This window comes from Porites lutea, chromosome 9 (assembly GCF_958299795.1).
Source record: "Porites lutea chromosome 9, jaPorLute2.1, whole genome shotgun sequence".
NCBI lineage: Eukaryota > Metazoa > Cnidaria > Anthozoa > Scleractinia > Poritidae > Porites > Porites lutea.
In genome coordinates, this window is record NC_133209.1 from 6,554,608 (window position 1) to 6,574,607 (window position 20,000).

Sequence of the window (20,000 nt, forward strand, 5' to 3'; positions counted from 1 at the left end):
GGGAAAATGAGCCCGCACTCATCCCCCGAGAGAGTGGCTGGACGCGTGCGATTTCCCTTGTTAGTTAAAGCCAATCATGTTACCGCCTGCAGATTTTCGTCTGGCAAAGATTGTCGCAGAAATTATCACATCAAATCAGAAAGTCCTTCCTTGATCCATCGCATGGGGAAAAGATTTCGACGGCGCGGAGACACTAGGCGAAATTCTTAGAGTCCGAAGGAACACAACGTTTTGTTCGATTGTTCGTTGTGAACTTTTCTTTTAATGATTGTGGTTGGAGAAATTTTTGCATCTTCAAGGATCTTTTCAAGGCGCTTTAGGCCTCGATGACTGCGTTCGTTATAGATGTAACCGTCCGCGTTTATATTTGCTAGAGGAACATTCAATACGCTGGAAATTCTGTCTGGTAAATAAGAAACTTTTCCATTTAATTTGGTCCACTTCCGAGAATCAGTTAGTTCGGACCCATAGAAGACGAAATCCAACATTCGAAGATCAAAGAAAATTAACTACATGTCGCCGTGTACAGAAATGTACCGAAGAATCTTCTTCACAATGTATGGAAATGTACCGAAAAAAACTATTTCGAAAGTCATTTGGGTGGGTAAGGGAGCACTTGATTCAATTTTGAGCCAAATAACAAGAAAATTGGAGACCGGTTTCACTTCCAGTGATATCGGTGGCGCCTAAATTATCAATTTTCCAATTACGTCACAGACAAGGTCAACGGGTCACGCGTCCAGCCGTCTCTCTTCGGGGAGGATCAAAGACCGGACCCAGGAGACGGCGGAAATCGAGCCTAGAAGGCAGCTGAATTTAGGTACATCCAGTAGAAAAAGACAGTTAAAAACATCACAAGTTGACACAAAACTCTGTCAGCTTTAGCTGTCAAAGCAAACAAGATTCAAGATGCTGCATAAATTTTCCGCATGAACTCACCTGTCAAATTTGGACCAATCAGAGCATAAAAACTCAACGTAGAGCGTGACCAACGCGTGACCATGGTGAGAAAAGTCAAAAGCAACTGACGCAACTGTCTTCCCTGCCGGTAACAGCTGGCTGAATTTTCGCGTCCGGGGTCAGTTCGAAATCAAAATTTTATTTGTGCGGCACATAAACACAACATATTTCATATGAATTAAAAAAAGATGAAACTTGAGCTTTGAACACTTGAAAACTAGTAACTTGTCAGCGGATAACTTCAAAAAAATACTTGACTTCGATGGGTCGACACCTGAGCCCTCGATACGGTCAAGTTATACTGGTCAGCGGGTACCCTGTTTTGACAGCTGTCAATTGATCAAAACATTGATGTCCAATATGTGCGCATTATCAGTTTTCCTGTAAGCTAGAAAGTATGAGATTGAACATTGTTCGCGATGTTCGCGATTTAGTAAAACAATTAACTGGTCAGCGGACCGCTTCCCAATAAGTCACGTCACCTCGATGAGTTGACACATGAGCCCACGATATGGTCATGGGATACTGGTCAGTGGCTATCCTGTTTTGACAGCTGTCAATTTTTTGAATGTCCTATATAAAAGATGTGGACTTGCCAAGACACGCCTGAGATACCCCTCCCTTCCTTTAGATAGCCTCCCCTACCCTACCCGTACAATCTGTAGACGCGTACGTACGTACGCTTGGTCAATCGCGTGACAACCAAACGAAAAGAGCTTGACCATATTCCATGAGTATGGGGCGTTGTCCCATGCGCGCTTCGCGCGCGCGGGAGCCCCGCTATAACGGCACCGGGGCCTTTGACAACGAAACGCATCTCCAGGCAAGCGAGACTCAACGCTACTAAGAGCGTTCTTGTTCATTGTTTTGTTTGCCATAAGTTGTACAAAGCCGAAAAAAATCTAATTATTTAAACTCTCATGGCGAGGAAGCCCAATAGAAGCCACCGGGCTTATAAGGAATGGGCTCCCTCAGTTAGATAATTAGAACAAAATATTATCATAATTACACATGGGAAAATCAATGGCAGAGCTACAGTAAATTCTTTAAAATAAATATATTAGATAGTCGTATTAATCATAGTTCTAGGCTAAAAAAAACGAAATGATAAAAAGAAAAAAAAAAGACAATAAAAGAACAAAGGTAAAAAAAAAAAATTCTATATATATATATATATATATATATATATATTTAAGCAATAGAAAACGTTTTCCGCGTTTGCATAGCCTGATATAAACACGAGAGGGGTTGGGAGAATTCGAGACAGTTATGCAAACCCGAGACGAAGTCGAGGGTTTGCATAACCGTCGAGAATTCTCCCAACGCCTCGAGTGTTTATATCAGGCTATGCAAACACAGGAAAAAAGTTTTCTATTGCTTTTATAAAACTCTTTGTATGGCACTGATTAAAAGAGAAATTCTTACCAGTCGCAAAATCTTGTCCACGAAGTCTTGCACGCGTAATGAGTTCTTGTTTTGCAAAAGATGCTTTGCAAAATACGGAGTTTTCTCGCTTAAAATGTCAGCTTAAGCGAAGAAAAATTGACTCACCCTCTTTGTAACGATTTTCCATGTTTCAGCCCGCGAAGGAATGGGTAAATAAAGTAAACTTGTCGAGTTTTGAACTCGAAAACTTTTTCAAATTTGGTGCTTGCGTGATTAGCGCGCGAAAAGCCAAACAACTTGACGCCATAACCATGTTTACATACTCTCATGCAAACACTGCTCTCGGCCAATCAGAGCGCGTGTACTATCTTAGTTATTTTATAAATATATATCTATATATATAAATTACTATTTATGATAAGAGGAATGCTTTCAGCTTACAGCAAAAGGAAGCGGTACTTGTTGCATTCGGATTACAAACCTAAGAGAGTTAAAAAATTTAGGACCTTGGAAACTGAGAACTTTCTTATATTAGTCCTACATTGTGGTAAATAAAAAACCTCCGAACTTCTAGTGCCATAAGAATGTACCTGGCGTGTCACCAAAAACATGTTATTGAAGCTACAAGGAAGTAAGCCAGATCTGTATTGATACATAAATTTTCCTATTTGAAGTTTGTAGATACTCTCAAGATTCAGAATTTTTAAATTTTTAAATAAGTGGTCAGTTTGAGCATCGAAAGCACTCCTCGACATTATTCTTACGACCCGTTTTTGAAGTGTGATTAATCTTCTGAGGTTTGATGGGTAGGTCGATGCCCAGACGCTCACGCAGTAGAATAAGTATAGGTAGATAAGGCTAAAATAAAGCATCCGTAAGGAGGAATTATTAAGGCAAAAACTTGATTTATAAGTTATACCTATGGCTTTAGACACTTTCCGAGCAACATTATGTATATGTGATTTCCATGTTAAATGTTCATCCAAAATTACACCAAGAAAAGTAGCTTCAATTCCTTAACACGATCAATCGAATAATTACCAATATTAAAAGCTAGATCAAGTGTTTGCCTGTTTTGTCTCGGTCTGAATATGCTAAGAATAACAGGGGACCTAAGAAAGATCCCTGAGGGACTCCGCAAGTGACTATCTATGAGAAAGTGAAAATCAGCATTTTTTCTCGCACGTTTCTGAAAACCATAACTTTTGTTTTCTTGGGATTGACTTTCATCATCCGTGAAGTACAGAATGAAGATAGTTTATCGAGGCAATTTTGTATTCCTGTTTTGGGTCCCTTGGTTAAGAATTGTTTAATGTCATTCAAATTGTAAGTTAAGTGGTGAGGAGGGAGTAAAGAAGCTTGTTGACTTTGTTTCCGACTGTGTGATTGACTTGGTGCCTTCTGTGTCCTTAAAACACTACATGCATGGCCGTTTTCAGGATCTTGTTGACGAGAAAAATTAACACAGAACTGCAAACGACGCGCACTATATCGGTCTATCGGCTTCTCACTAATTTTCCCACGAACGAATGCGCTTAATCTGTACTCCGTTGATTAATCCCCTATTCCATAGCAAACAAACATGTTCTTGACTTATGTACATTTCAGAAAGCAAGAAAATGAGCTTCTCTAACTGCAGTACTTGTCTTACCATGACGATGAATGTTGTCACGAAATTTAAGAAAATGCAAACAGTGAGGGCTGCCACAAAATTATGTGAAACATAACCGCTTAAAACATTAATAAAAGGTATAAATGAACCAGGCTTAAAGAAGATTGGAACGGATGGCAATTGCAGTACTTGAAAACCAGTTAGCCTTACAGTTTTTCAAACTTCATTTTGTTGAACGTTTGACATAATGCTTTGGGAAATATTTGTTTGATACGAAACTTGCGAATTTCTCATTTACAAGTAAAATCCTCGCAAACGTTAACTTGTTTTAGCGAATTAAGAAACGCATCATTACAATGAACTAACAGCCGTGACACAGCCCCTTTAACAAAGCTGAAGACTAACGATAGGCGTCTCACATGGAAAGTTTGTGGGGGTTTTAGCGTTTTGTTTTTATTTGAAACGGGGTATGCATTAAAAATACGGCAACTGTACGGGTATACACAGTAATTTTTAGGGAGTTATTATAACTCCAAAAATGGGGTAAAAATTTTAGTTACAGGATAGCCCCTTTTATAGGGTTACTTTAACTCCTAATTTAACTCCAAATCTGGGCTCATTTTTACTCCTGAAAAAGAGTTCCTTTAACTCCCAATCTGGAGTTAATACAACTACGAAAATGGGGTTATTTTTAGTCCTTAGATGGGTTGTTTTTGCTCTTTTTGGAGTAACTTTAACTCTGAAAGTGGAGTAAAAATTTTAGGTACAGGATAACTCCTTTTTTGTGGTTATTTTAACTCCTCAATATCTGGGGTGATTTTTACTCCTGAAAAAGAGCTCTATAAACTCCTTTTTGGAGTTAAAATAAGTCCCCCAAAAAGTAACTCCACTGTAAGGAGTTAAATTAACCCCAATAGAGGAGTTATTATAACTCATTGAAAATTCGACGTACATGTATAGTATACCTGTGCACCTAGCAAGGTCATCGTAGTTTCAGTCATTTTAGGCTCAAGAGTTACATTTGTCTGACGCTATAAAAAAAAAACGTGTATCAACTCTACACAGGCCGCTTTTGATATCTTAAAATCCAGCATGATAGATTCCTGGAGGGAAAAATAAAAGCAAAGTAAATGAATAAGCAGGTTTATTCACTTTCTTTAATTTGTTGGTGTCATCCAAGACTCGCTATCACGCTAAATTTAAATATATCGAAACTTATTTGGTTCATGTTTCTTTGCAGGCACTGTAAAACCATGCGGTTATGGACAAGTGTATCTTATGAATCAATGTGTTGGTAAGTTTCGACTTTGAATTCTGCCTAGACCGTATATTGCTTGAGTCCACTAAGAAAGTTTGCCAAAATCTTGGAGGTGAATTACAATGTAGGGGCGCCGTCCTCACGAATCCACGGCCAGGCTAACGCCACAAATAACCGGTATCAATTGTCTAACGAATTCGCCGATCAGTCGGATTCAAAAGAAATTACTCTAGAGTGATGCGGTTTCAGAGGAGGGTATTCACAGGTTTCGTGTACACGTAAGGAGGGTTCATGTGAACGAAAACATAGATAAAAAAGAATGTAATATAACAATAATAATACTAATAATGATAATAATAATAATAATACATACAAAATTTATTTTATTTTATTGATAACCACAATTATAATACTACAAAAAAGCATTTCAATGAAGATTCACTAACAAACGTTAGACTAAAGCTAAAGATAATTGTTTACTACAATGCTTACATACATTAAAACAGAACAACAAGGTAATTAAGACTAAAGCTAAAGACAATTGTTTACTACAATGCTCACAGACATTAAAACAGAACAAGGTAATTAATATAAACTTCATTTAAATAAGGGTCCAGTATGTATTTTCTTTTGATAGTTCTTCCCAGCTAAAACAGATCTTGATGACGTTTTTTTGGCACGTTTTTAATTACGTATATTGATACCCACCCCCTCTCTTTTATCTATAGGAAACCCTCGCGCGTAAAGCGTTCATTTGATTTCTGCATAGTTTTCAAAAGTTGCATACTGGTTTGCAGCGGGGAGTACGGGGAAGAGACGAGCTCTGGGACCGAGAAACGATGTACACACAACTTGTAAAGCGGTTACCTTGCCTGGTGGTCAGCGGATAATTGCATGGAGTATAATTTTTCTCTTCCCAAAGCATAGAAAAGTAAATGTGTCCCAAATTCAATATTTTAGGAGCGAGAAGCGAACCACTAGTAATATCATACACCATTATTTTTCTCGCATATCGTATTAATCCTTTGGTACTGAAATTGCAAGGAAAACCAAAACGCAAGCGACAGTCTCTGCAACAGTGTAAATTCTAAACCGCCTACAACGCGCGCTGGGCCATGATCGATCGAGTTTACAGGTTACATCGTTTCCTCCCGGCGAGAATATCAGAAGATTATGTGAGTTATGATGCTGATAATGATTATAGCTGTAGACAGTGCCAAATTTATCGGAAGTAAGTCTATTCAAGAGAGCTTAGAAATATCATAAATCTTAGCTTACATACCTGAATAAATGGATTCACACATCATAACATTTCACTTCGTTTATTACGATCAGTTCAGCACCTTAAATTTAAAGTTAAAATTCAAAACAATCTTAATAAACAAATTACAACTGTTGCTGAGAGCTCTGTACCTTGAAGCGACCTTACCTTCCCTAAGGTTAGCAGCAAAACACTACTCAATAGCTCAACTCTAAGGCTATCCCCCCCTTTTTTTCGTTTAGCGTCGAATGCGTTTTCTGATATTGGGTCGGTCGGTGGGATTGAAAAAAAAAATCAGTTAACATTTACATATTTGGATTAACAAAATGCACTTTATCATATAAATACTGATGAAATACCAGGATTTTTCCTTTTATTAAAAAATTATATCTTCATCGCGCGCAGTGAAGATACTATTTCTATCTTTCACGTGTGAGGATATTGGTGTCGCCATGGTTACTTTCATGATTAAAAAATAAAAGTATGAGTAAAATTGAAAATGTGAGTATTATTGTCTTTATTTCTCCTTTTTAACTTTATATTCGAGTTTCATAACATTTTTGTGACAGGTATTTTGCGATAGGTGACCACTTTGATTGCACTATTTTGCTGTTTCGAAAATGAGTACAAAAAAGTTGTGTTTTATGTAGGAATTTCATCAGTATCTATAAAATAAACAGAACATTACATGGCCGCTTGGGGAAACGAATTTTATCTTCTCGTGCTGAAAGTATCTCTCACTCGTTCGCTTCGCTCACTCGTGAGAGATACTTTCAGCACTCGAAGATAAAATTCGTATCCCCGCGCGGCCTTGTAATATCCTCTAGTACTGTAAAAAATAATCATGTTTTTGTTCCTGTTGTTCTTTGTGCTGTTATACTATACTCATTTTTCAGATCAAAAGAATTATTTCAAGTGAAAAATGGTTTAACTACGTCGTTACTTTTTTTTTTTTTTTTTTGACAATGCCAAAAATTTGGGTCGGTCGGACGACGCTAAACGGAGAAAAAAAAGAGGATGGCCTAACTAATTCCAAGAAAGTAAACGTCATTCGCAGAGAGAGCAAATGAGTAGTTGCTAGAATTTTTTTCTGTTGTTTATTACAGCTGCACCAGCAGAATTTAACAGAGATTTCCTTGGTGAGCCAACAATAACGCATTATCAACCCGATCAGCATTCCGCTGAAGTAGCCCTTAAGTGTGAAGTTCCAGTAAATGATTTTATCCGTTCGTGGACAAATGTCACATACCAAATAACTTGGTATTCTGAAGGAAAACATTTAAAGACGGATAACAGCATTTGTGCAGGTTTGCCAGCGCCACCCTTGGGCAGCACGATAATCCCAGACTTCGACAGTCCTTGCTTAAACAACGGAAAACCATTGTTTTCTAGACTTGAGGGGATGGAGTACAGGTTGAATCGTTTGGTATGTTAATTGAAACGGTCCGCAAATGATTTTTAATAGCGATATCAAGATTATAGGCCCTGATTGAACGTTATCACCCAAACAACAACAACAACAAAAAACAAATTTGCTCACCTTTTGCATAATGGTAGCTAGACTTACGAACGCCCTACAATTTTATATTATTTACATGTACAACTAAACATTACTTTCTTATAAAGACTTCGCACTTACCTTCGTTTTCAGAAAGAGGCTTTGGGTTAACTCGGGAATGTCCTATTAAACTTTGCTTAGCCTGCTCCAGTCTCTAGGATAGTGGAGAGAACGGATCGAAAAGATGCACGAAAAAAACGCGTTAAGACTGGGGGGAGAGGGTGAGCTCGCGCGGTCAGTTTTTCTCTGCTCCCTCCCTTTTTTTCTCTCGTCTGCACTGACCGAGGCTAAAACTGTGTTTACAAAACTTTTGAGTGGAAGCTAGTGAAATATTTATGTACTCGTTATTTAAATGGCATTTTGCGTATGCCTTTAATGCAGTACCTCAATAATTCAATTACTTTAAGCAACCTCTGTTGAAAAGCCTTAAAAAGAAGCCTTTGATAATAAAGGGACTAGAATTCCCTCAATTTAGGTTCAACAATAGCCTCAAATAAATTTTGAAAGAGAGTCATCTAAGCCGGTCAGCTTTTAGTTAGCTACAAAAGGCATGGATAACACGCCCAACAGAATTTTAAACGCATATTGATCTTTTTTTTAAATTTATGTATCTCCTTTTTAACGAAGCTAAGTGCAAGGCGCAGCACATAACTAAGAAGACAGAGCCGCTTTTATCCTCTTTCAAACTCAACAACAACGCACTTGAATTATTTGCTGCAGAAAAAGATCTGGGCGTATGGTTTACTAAGGATCTGACTTGGCACAAACAAGTAAACGAACAATCTTCGCGTGCTGATAAACTACTTGGATACTTAAAGAGGAACACTTGGTTCATACTTAGAACCGAAGTAAGACGAACGCTATAACTAGCCCTAGTTAGGCCACATTTGAGATATGCCACCCAAATTTGGGCCCCGCGGTCCATCGAGCTCATTGCGAAGCTTGAGCGTCTCCAAAGACGCGCGCCTAAGTTTATCTTAAAACTGCCTTATTCTTCTAATATAAGTTATAACTATCGTCAAGAGAGGATAAAGGGGACAGAGAAGGCATCCCCCATACACACCCTATTCCATAGGTAATTCGCCTTGAGTTATTTTTAAGACCACAGATCCCAAGGGGGATTAGACAACAGCCAATCACATAGCGTGAATGTGTTCCGCGTGGATGACCCAGAGCCACGCGTCCTTCAAGAATTGACGCAGAACAAAATGGGGCAGGACGCGGAGAGCGATATTGCTATTCGTTTTGTCGAAGAAAACGACTACAGAGAGATTTCTGCTAAAGCTGTGTCAGCGAAACGGAAATGAAAAAAGAATCGCTATTCCTGGCTTGTTTCTAAGCATTGTTACGACGTCGATTCGAGCGAAGCTGAGAGTTCTAGCGAAGAAGATGAAAAAGTCAGTGAAAGCGAGGAGGAAGCTGTAACCGAAACGGAGAGTGCCAATGAAATACAAGAAAACGTAGAAAGCTTTTATTCCGATGATAGTTCGCAGCAGATGAAGCGAAGAGGAGGAAAAGTGTAGGGAAGCCTAAACCTGCGCCTTCGAGTTCGACCGTCACCAAATCAAGCAAAAAGGCGCCAAAGAAATCAAATAAATGGAACAAGAGTCTTTCGGAAGAAGAGATGGAGCGATTCCTTTTTCCCAGGTGAGCGCCGACTCACTTCGCTTCAATATTGAGGAATTCTCTCGATCTCTTTACGCTTTCATTACCTTTCGCCCGACATGTTTTGCACGGCGTTCAGTCATGCGAAACCTCCACGAAACATCCACGCAGCGCGCGAGGTAACTTAATCCCGATTCTAAAAAATAACTCGAGACGAATTACCTATGGAATAGGGTATGTATGGGGGATGCCTTCTCTGTCCCTTTTATCCTCTCTTGGTATCATTTACAAACTCTAAACCTTATACCTATTTGTTACTGGCATGAACGTTTAGATCTAACCTTATTTTTCAAATTGACACACGGTCTTGTCAACGTGAACTCCTCTGTCCTACATGAGGTTCGCAAACACGGTAGACGCACTAGATCCTCAACCAGCAATGTTAATAAATACATAATTAAGGAATGTAAAACTTCTACGTACCAGAAATCCTTTCTCATTAGAACTAGTAGAATTTGGAGTTGTTTGGCGGAGCTTCCTTTAAATCGATAATTTTTTAATTATTATAAGTCCGCGTTAGCTGTTTCCAATGATTGTGAAGACCCACGTTCGTTCAAGTCTATCTGTTTAAAATGTAATAGTGCTCCTCCCTGGTCCCGTCGAATAACTTGTTGTATGTAGCTGTGGTTTTTCTTGTATCACTGTGTTTTTTAATATTTCTTGTTTTTCTTTTTTAATTAGTATCCGGGCCCGCTGTAATTGGCCACAGCTGTTGCGGTGTCCCTGCCAACGTTCTTTCTGTTTGTTTGTTAGTTTGCTTTTTTTCTGGCGAAGCTAATAAAATAAAATAATAAAAAAAAATTTTCTCTATTCTCTTTGTCTTAACAGATATCGTGTAACGTGACTGCGCGACATTTTAAATCTCCTTTGAGCCCTTGGTGCATCCCAAAGACTGTTCGAAAGCCTTTCTTTGCAGGAATAAAGGCAAGTGATAAAAATATCTTGTTAAAGGGGCTGTGTCACGGCAGTCCAGTTCATTTTGTTTAATTTTGCCAATTACTCGCCCTAAATCGCAATTGAACTTAAAGTAAGCAAAGAAATTACAGGTAAATTTTTAACAAAATCTGAGATCCGAGACAAACAAATATGTCTCCTAAGCATTATTTTTGAAGTTGCAAGCAGCAGGGATCAACTTTGAAAAACTGTTAGGCTGAACAGTTTTCAACAACCCTAATTTCAATCCGTTTCAGTCTTCTTCAGTTTTGCCTATCCGTGGCATCTGTTGTTTCTGTTATGTTATTTTAACCTTCCTTTAAAGATTTAAGCGGTTATTTTTATGTTTCTCTTAATTTAACGGGCATTTTGTAATTTCCTAATTTGGCTGCATTTCGTGACACAGCTCCTTTAAGCAAGCATGTGAAAATCTTGACTTTTATGTAAAAAAGATTACAGGTCGGTTATTTAAACGAAGTCTAACTTAACAGGCTGCTGTTTAACAAATCTTTGGACCTCCAGATATCTTCTTTAGTAAGTTAGTTTAGATAAATGCTTTTCTAGTCTACTACATATGTTTTCAAACTGTTCGTGACGAGAAATGATGTTTAGATAAAAGCGTTGGGTAAACTTAAAATGGCTTAGGGCGCGGTTTTGTTAAACCCCGCCTAAACTCCCTTTAAATAATTTATATAACCGGCCCTACGAGTTTGGGTTGTGAATCTTACCAGACGTTTCTTTCCCTTATGAAAACCCGTTGATCTTGAAGTGCTAAAGCTTCACGGTTTGTATTGTGTGGGTATCAATTAGTTTGCTCCCTAGTTGTTTAAATACGGTTTGATATAATGATATCCATTAACCTGACAGCAAGCTCTCCATTTGGGGGATTTTGTGAAAAGTAGACGCGAAAGCGGTGTGAGAGAAATATTTGAGGTTGCTCGCAGGTTAGATATCCACTGGTACTTGATGGTTAATGTCAAGTGGTTTTGTAATTTACTCAAAACGAGCAAGCTGACTCAATAATTCCGTTTGAAGTAGATATTTTATAGATCATTCATTTCTTGTTTCAGGTCTCTCCCTCGGTATTGACCGTTCAAGAGTGCTCCAATAACGAATATACTTTCAGTATAACACCTACCATACCTGTAGGGACGATGCCACATACCGACCACTTGAAAATCAGTTTCTTTCTTCCACCGAAAATTCTGCTACGAAACACCAACTGCAATGTGGAGATAAGAGATACGCAAACAGTCACCGTGCGCGTAATTGCGCAATGTACCAACAGCATAAATGACGCTACCAAAATTGATAAAGTTATCATTCCAGAGATCAGGAACACTCACAGTGGGTTTTGGAATAGGGATATGCATTTGCCTGCTGTTTGGGTAATCCCGTTTTTGGAATTTTAATCTTAAAAAGGAAATATGCTGTTATTTTAGTTCTTCATTCAGCATTCTTGACCAGAATAACAATAATGTTATAAGAGATCACAGTTTGCCCAAGCTCGAAATATGAGCATCGGCGAGCATCAGCATTGTTGCGTAACATTAAAAATATAAGGATTTGTATGGGGAAAAAACCTACCGAAATTAAAATCCTTCTATTTTCGTAGGTTACAGAAAAGATAGGATTTTTCCTCATACAAATCCTTATATTTCGAATGTTACGCAACAATATCGATGCTCGCTGCTACTCATATTTCAACATCCTACTCCAATCGGCCCGTCCCTAAATTACTGCTGGGTGCTAAGCTTGTCGTTAAATCCCTCCATTTTTAGCGGCTGGCCTGACTTGAGGGCAGGTGATGCCCACCTCCAAACGAAAGCATATCTATAGCAGATCAAAGAGGCCAAAAGCCTGAGTCCGTGTCGTCATAACGGACTTCACTCTCAAGTGAAAGGTAGCAAATCTCAAGTCGCAATTTGGAAGTACTAACTAGTGAGTCGCAAGTTTATTAGTAACTTGTAACTCTTATAATAATCGACTCGCAAGTAGCTCACCTGGCGAAAAAAAAAAAAAAAGGATTTGCACACATTTGCCCCTTGCAAATACGTCGGAAATTTGTAAAAACGGAGGAGTAAATATGGCGCAAAGATGGTAAATGCCACAGTTTGCATACCAAAAAACAGAGGGGGTAAAAAACTAGGAAAATGTGGCATTTGCCATCTAATTTAATCCTCAGTTTTTACAAATTTGCAACATATTTGCATGGGGCAAATTTGTGCAAATCCATTTTTTCGTCCTGGGATCGATAGCCAAACTGACGGGAAAACTGTGTGTCCGTTATGAGTGCCGAAGTATAGTGAACAATGTATTCGCTTTTCTCCTGCTCCCTTTTCTCTCCACATGTCAGTGTATTTAAAATTATCAAGATCGCCTATATATTGATATATCTGTTTAACATCCGGCAGTTGTCTATTAAAGCAGCACATGAAATCCATTATTGTGGAACTTACACGGATCCTCACTACCAGCCACTACCTGTTCGATCATCAAGGTATTGCTATATATTGTCTCGTGATATGTCGACCATACGAAAATGAGTATTTTGTGTCGCTAAGAACGTAGTGGTCGTATTTGTTTTGCCCCTGTTGTACTCGCTATATCCATTTATCGATAGCCATCTATCCATCCATCCATCCATCCATCCATCTATCCAACCCACCCATTGATCGTAGGCGTCCACGAATTATACATATTTTGAGTTTTTGATGGTTTCACTTTATTCAGCTAAAAATATAATTTCTATTAAACGTTGTTATTCTAATACATTCACTTTCCTTTGGTCTTAGTGGCAGCTGGGATTCAAGGTCCTCATTTACCTTCATGGGGCACGGAGACTTTGTTTTGTACAAAAACACTGAGCGTAACTTTGAGGTATAAACGTGTTTCGTTTTATTGGTCGCAGTCTTAGATAGCAATTGCGTGTTTTATTGCGGGGTTTATACTTGGCTGCGAGGCTTGGGGAATAAAACAAAAGAAATCAATCTTGAGGCTCAGCAATGAATAATAAACATCTTTTGTTTTATTTCCCCAAGCCTCGAAGCGAAGTATGAATTTTAATCGAAATGGCTCTATTACGTTTATCACTGGTTTCGTTGATGGCGATTTTTGTTGTGAACTATCCATTCACGATTAAAAATCGTTTGCACTGTTGTATCCAACTTTTGCACTAGCTCTCTAATTTCTTCAACTTCTGGCTATGATGAAAGTCTAACCGGCTTCTTGTCAGGTGTTCGCTTTCTAAGTTATTTGGGCCCCGAAAACTTGTTTTCTCTGTCTTGATCTGTTATTTTTGTTGACCTAAAACTGAAACTCAAAGTTCGAAGTGCCGTTTTAAAATGGTATCGAGCAAAACCTGGGATTGATCTGTTGACTTTTAGCCATTTCATTTTTGGATCGTACTTTCGGTCTCTTTCCTAACAAACGAGGTTCTGTGGCGAGCAAAGAAATCTCTGTAACGTAAAATCCTCTAATATTTTGCCTGAAACTCGATACTAATAGAATGATGTAACCACCCAATATCACTTTACGTGTGTGCTGAAAAATTGCTCCATACTACTTGCACCGCTGGGCCAAGCCCTGGTAGGACAATAGCGAACGGGAGCGCAGAAACGTTTCATCATAACTATTAAGTTTCTTTAGATGCAAAGTCAAGAAAACAGCCCTCTCTATTAATTGCACCAAGAGAGAATCATCTATTCTCTTTTGTTGTTGCGTTATAAATGTCCCTTTGCAATTATTGCTATTCCTTTAATTTGTTTGAGGTGAAAATTTATTAGCAAGACATGCTTTTTCCTTTTGGGTATATTATGGCAAAAGAAATGCTTTGATTGACTGACACTGGTAATCCCGAAAGTAATATGGAAAAGTTTTGATCACCTTCTTGTTTTTGCCCTCTGCCTTTTGTAAACACTTCCTTTACCAATAGTTTGAATGACTCTTACAGCGAAGAAGAGAACAACAAGTGTATGAACGAATGCAGAAATCAAACCGAAGACGATAGCCATGAATACCTACAGGATTTAGTTCACAAACTTGCTGCCAATGCAAAACATCTTAAAATAGTACACTTCGACGTCTGTGGCTCAAAGAAAAAAAGTGGACGAATTACGAATCCTATTAAAGCTATGCCATTTCGACGAAACAGAAACGTACTTTTCAAATCTCATCCAAAAAGACAGACCAGACAAACAAGACGGGGGCTGGGTGATATTTTATCACAAGTCGCTGAAAGTAATCCACCGACCGGACTTGAAAGATGAAAAAGTGGAAGGGATATGTTTGCAAGTTAAGGCTGACTCAAGAGACATCCTGATAGGAACTATATACCGGCCACCAAACCAAAACAGTGAATTCTTCACAGCCTTTCCAAAATTACTTGAAAATATCTGGATGAAAGTCTCAAATTTAATATCTACTTCTTGGAGATTTTAAAACCAATCTACTATAGGACAAACGTGGCGACCAATCGTACGAAGGAAAAAAGATGAAAGGGATACTCAAACAGTTTAATATGAAGAACGTGGTAGAACGACCAACAACAATTACCAACCACTGCAAAATATTGATTGACCTCATTTTCACGAATAGAAAAGAGCTGGTCCATCACAAGGGCACATGTCCCCTGGGTATCTCAGACCACGACATGATTTAGGCAACCTTTATTGTTTATTGTTTTGTTTGCCATAAGTTACACAAAGCAAAAAAAAAAATCTAGTTATTTAAACTCTCATGGCGAGGAAGCCCAAGAGAAGCCACCGGGCTTATAAGGAATTGGCTCCCTCAGTTAGATAATTAGAACAAAATATTATCATAATTACACATGGGAAAATCAATGGCAGAGCTACAGTAAATCTTAAAATAAATTATATATATATATATATATATATATATATATATATATATATATATATATATATATATATATATATATATATATATATATCTGTAGGCCTCACATGGCAACACTGAACAAGCGCAACGAAGTTGTCTCTACATGCAGACATCGACGCAAGTTCATCCTAAGGTAACCTGTGGGGCTCACATGGCAACACTGAACAAGCGCAACGAACTTGTCTCTACATGCAGACGTCGACGCAAGTTCATCCTAAGGTACAATCGAACATGTGAACGTTACTTGTGTAACCTTTGTTTATGCAAGTTTTTATATCGCATTTGCTAAATGAAAATGATATAAACATCTTTGAGATAATCGAAACGTGGCATTTCGATACTTCAAACTACATCAGTAATCGGAGAAATCCATCTTCTAAATCTAATAAATGAACTATTACTATTTCTGTTTATTTCTTTAACATTTGACATAAGTATTCATGGGAGAAAAAATAAAAACTGCGTAACCCGACTTTGTTCACCAATTTCACCCGACGTAATTGCTTCCCCAAGTATGGAAGAATTGGTTCATTATTCTAAAAATATGATCACATAAAAAAAAACTTGCATTTTTGTGAACTGAACATGAAAACAAGAAAATCTTTGCGTGTTGTTTCCCTCTCCGCCTCTTCTCTCGTAGTCTTCTGTCTGTACTGCAATCTTAACGTTCTATCTTTGCACGACTTAACCCAGTGCTACAAACAAAGGACAATGCTCATCCAGCCGTAGTTCGTAGTCCGTAGTCGCCGTATCTTAAAGTCCCTATTTACTGGCCTTATCCAAGCTCTTCGACTTGGCAACAACGTACATCATAAAGTGGACAACCTCAGAGAGACCCCTTGGAGTATAAGTTGATAACAAGTTATCCTGGTCAGATCATTCTGCAAATGTAGAGAAGTCCTTCGCAGCCAAGTTAAGTTTACTCCGACGCATGCGATTCCTCCCTCGGAAGTAATTAGAAGATTTCTTCACAAAAGTGATACTGCCATCAGTTACGTAAGGTCCTACAGTTTGGGGATCGTGCAACAAGAAGCACATAAACAACCTGGAGAAACGCCATGCAAGGGCTGGACGGATTGTATATGGGTTGCCATGGGACACTAGGGCTGAAGATGTCTTAATGCGAACTGGATGGGACAATTTGGAAGCAAAGTACAAAGTGCGATTAACGGAGTTTGGATTTAAATGTATAAAAGGTTACACCGTAATAGAATTTGAAGATTTGTTTTTACGGAGGAATTCAGGCCGCAGAAGAAATGACAATATCATTCTCCCAAGACTAGTAACGAATTTTATCAGAAACTCCATACGCTTTAGAGGAGCAATCGTATAGAACAGTTTAACGAACAAGGAAACAAGGGTTAAAACCTTGAAAGATTTTAACAGCTGTCTTGCAAAATTTGATACTGACAAAATGAATTTCGAACCTATTTCAGCTACAACCAAAAACAGAAATATCGGGGAACAATATTTTTAACAGTTTTAATTTTCAATTGTACATTTGCACAGCCTGTTTTAGCTACAACTAAAAACAGAGATATCGGTTGCAAACATTTTTAGCAGTTTTTAATTTTTAATTATACACTACATTTGCTTTCAGTACTCCTTATTTTTTTGTAATTGTTGTATACACGACCCCTCCAGCAATGCTAAACTTCTTATGGTGCTAAAAATGTTTTTATCTTATCTGTTTATTGGAAGTTGTCTCCACTTAAACGTTTTGCTAAATCTATGTATCAAACCTTGAGCAAACGGACGCAACATTGTTGGCCAACAACTCGCAACATTGTTGGATGTTATATGTTGCGTCCGTTTGCACACCCTGTTGCATGCTGTTGCGCAAAGTTTGAAACCAGTCAAACGCTTAGTTACGTGCAATTGGACTCAATTGCGTCCGTTTGCACGCATTTTTAATGCCCTTTTTTGCATGAAGGCTCAATGTGATCCATATCTCTAGGCACATACACGGCAGTGGGCATGCAGTGTCTCCGGTACCTTAGTGACGTGTAATTGTGGATTGGTGCTACGAGATCATAACGATGTCATAGAATTTAACTGCTGTAATGAACGCCTCTATTACGATCTTGTGACACCCATGCGCGTGAAAGTGAGAAGCAAACAACGCCTATCGCCTGGAATTTCTATAACGCAGACCCGAATAACTTTTAATTCAGAGTATAAGGTAAGTTTGTTATTACGAAGTACCACACTCTCTCTGATTTGTGGGATGGATCAAATCTCTTTAACTTTCGCCGCCGGTTTTGTCGAACAGTCGTAATTCACTTCTAACAACCCAACGTTAGGAGAAAATATATTTCAAATGTCAATTTTTTTCAATTTCAACTGTTATTGTGTCCAGATCCATAGGAAAAGATGATTACCTTCCACATGCAGTGATGGTAGAATACCACGTTCCTTTAGTTGCGCCTGAGAAAGCTAAATCTTCTGAAAGCTAGCTAAGATTCCTAAGATACCGCAGTCACGAAAAAGTTACTTACAAATAGATTTAATTTTCATTCTGATTAATTGTCAAGTCTTCTTTGGAAAAAATGAAACTTTGGCGCGTTAAAAATAATGTGAAATTTGCAGTGCGAAATTAAAATATTGAAATTGTTGGTCCTAAGTCGTGTAGTACTCCGTTGTTTACAAGGGAAAGGTTGCAACTACTGCCCAATTCTTGCCCAAGTATGGAGAAATTGTACCTATCAGACCTGACGCTTGTTTGAGACCGAAATTCTTACATCGACAGGATCGTATTTCACTTTATAACTAGCTGATTTTTTTCAATGAAACGCGCTTTGCATTTTACCAGTTAACCAAATTCCAGGGATATTCAAAAATGTAATTGTTTTTGGGTACCCTCCTATGATGTTGACGAAGTCTGTACAATTTTTGTTACTTGAAGCACAAGAGGAGGATGCTCTAAGGGTGCATCCTTTACGAGTAGAATGCAAGTACACGGTAAGGGCTAAGGATGCAACCACGACTGGTGGCAGGGGGTGTGGGGGCGGGGGGGGGGGGGGGGTGGTAGGGGGAAGAAGTAATTAGCCACAAAAAAGTTCAGTCCTTTCTGAACCAAAGTTTGGACCCCCCAATAAAAAAATTCCTGGATCCGCCCCTGCTTTTAGGAGATTTTCAGCGCAAAGGGAGTGTCAGAACACGTGAGGATTGTGCCAATAGCGGCATACGAGGATGCCTACTATCTTCGATCGTACGACAAAAATGACGAAAACATGAAGCTAAAAGAGATAGAACATCACCAGTCATGAAAAATGGAAAAATCCTTGAAAATTGGCCAGGGAAGCGTCGGAAAGCATTCATGCTGAGCCTGGATACCAAAAGAATGACTCATAAAAGCACACCTTCTTAAGCTCCTGGATACACCCCTGTTGTGTTAAGTGGAAATAAATTAAAATATATGAACAAAAACCGTGCAGTAGAAAAAAGTAAGTTAAGAAGGAAATTTTTTGTAGGAAGTTAGCAATGCATTAACCACAGAGTTTACGCACAACAGCGAGAGTGAAAAAATTAAAAAAAAATTAAAAATAAAAAAATAAAAAGAAAAGAAAAGAAGAAATGAGGTAGCACTTCAGCACTCCGCTCATTTCACTCGTCTCGCCGCTGGTGAGCGAGAAGACCTCTGGTATCCATGGTAATAAAGTTTGAAGTTTTTAAATACTAGACAACGCTTTGGGTTGAAGAGAAGACTGCGTACCTTTAAGAAAAAATACCCAAAGTTATTAAAAGGCTCAGTAAGACAATTACAAGAAGATATCATATAAGCGTCTTCATCTAGACTAGGTTAAATCCTGCGAAGATGACTTTCCCTGTGCTGTTTTGCTTCTTCTGCTACGGATTACCGTTTACATATTCTTTCGTTAATAATTCAGGTGCTGTTTCCTTCCGGGGTCAAAGTAACAGTTTATCGCAACAATTACGGGCTGAACATCAAACTGTATACCCCTCGAGCTAAGCAAAGGGCTAAAGAGTCAGGACTTTGCCTGTATGACAACCAAGTAGAACCAGATGTTAATCAGTATGGGTCCAGATTCAGGTAACTACGGTGTCAAGGGTACGCGCGCAGGGAGTACCAGCAGGCACGTAACTGTGAGTACGTCCAGACAAATACTGAGGAAGGGACAAGGGGAAACTAGTTCCAAGGCATTCAGCTTTACGACTAAGTTGTTGTCATTGTTCCGCGGTTGCGTAGCTCCTTTCATTACCCAAAGCAATTTGAGCTAACTTTACCGCATCTTAGAACAGTTCACCCAAACTTGAAATTGTTTACAAAAGAGTAAAAATTGATTCTTCCAGTTCCCCTTAATGCAACTACCTACAGATAGACATAAATTATGTTAGGTTGGACTTTTTAAACCATAGAGGAAAACAAACAAACAAACAAACCAGACAAAAATTTATACTCTGTGGGAGAGAGGATAGGTGGCTGGCTCCATGGCTAGCAAATTAT

General features: G+C 38.5%; 1 protein-coding gene across 1 annotated transcript in view; it reads left to right on the plus strand.

The window, feature by feature from the left end:
- LOC140948199 (uncharacterized) overlaps positions 1–20,000 on the plus strand; it is a 96,471-nt gene that overhangs the window by 20,665 nt on the left and 55,806 nt on the right. Inside the window, exons 5-13 of the mRNA XM_073397419.1 lie at positions 5,199–5,252; positions 7,584–7,903; positions 10,529–10,624; positions 11,704–12,021; positions 13,048–13,133; positions 13,429–13,513; positions 17,490–17,806; positions 18,438–18,493; positions 19,355–19,586. Of these exons, the coding sequence (XP_073253520.1) occupies positions 5,199–5,252; positions 7,584–7,903; positions 10,529–10,624; positions 11,704–12,021; positions 13,048–13,133; positions 13,429–13,513; positions 17,490–17,806; positions 18,438–18,493; positions 19,355–19,586 (1,564 nt within the window). The remainder of the gene's footprint in view (positions 1–5,198; positions 5,253–7,583; positions 7,904–10,528; positions 10,625–11,703; positions 12,022–13,047; positions 13,134–13,428; positions 13,514–17,489; positions 17,807–18,437; positions 18,494–19,354; positions 19,587–20,000) is intronic.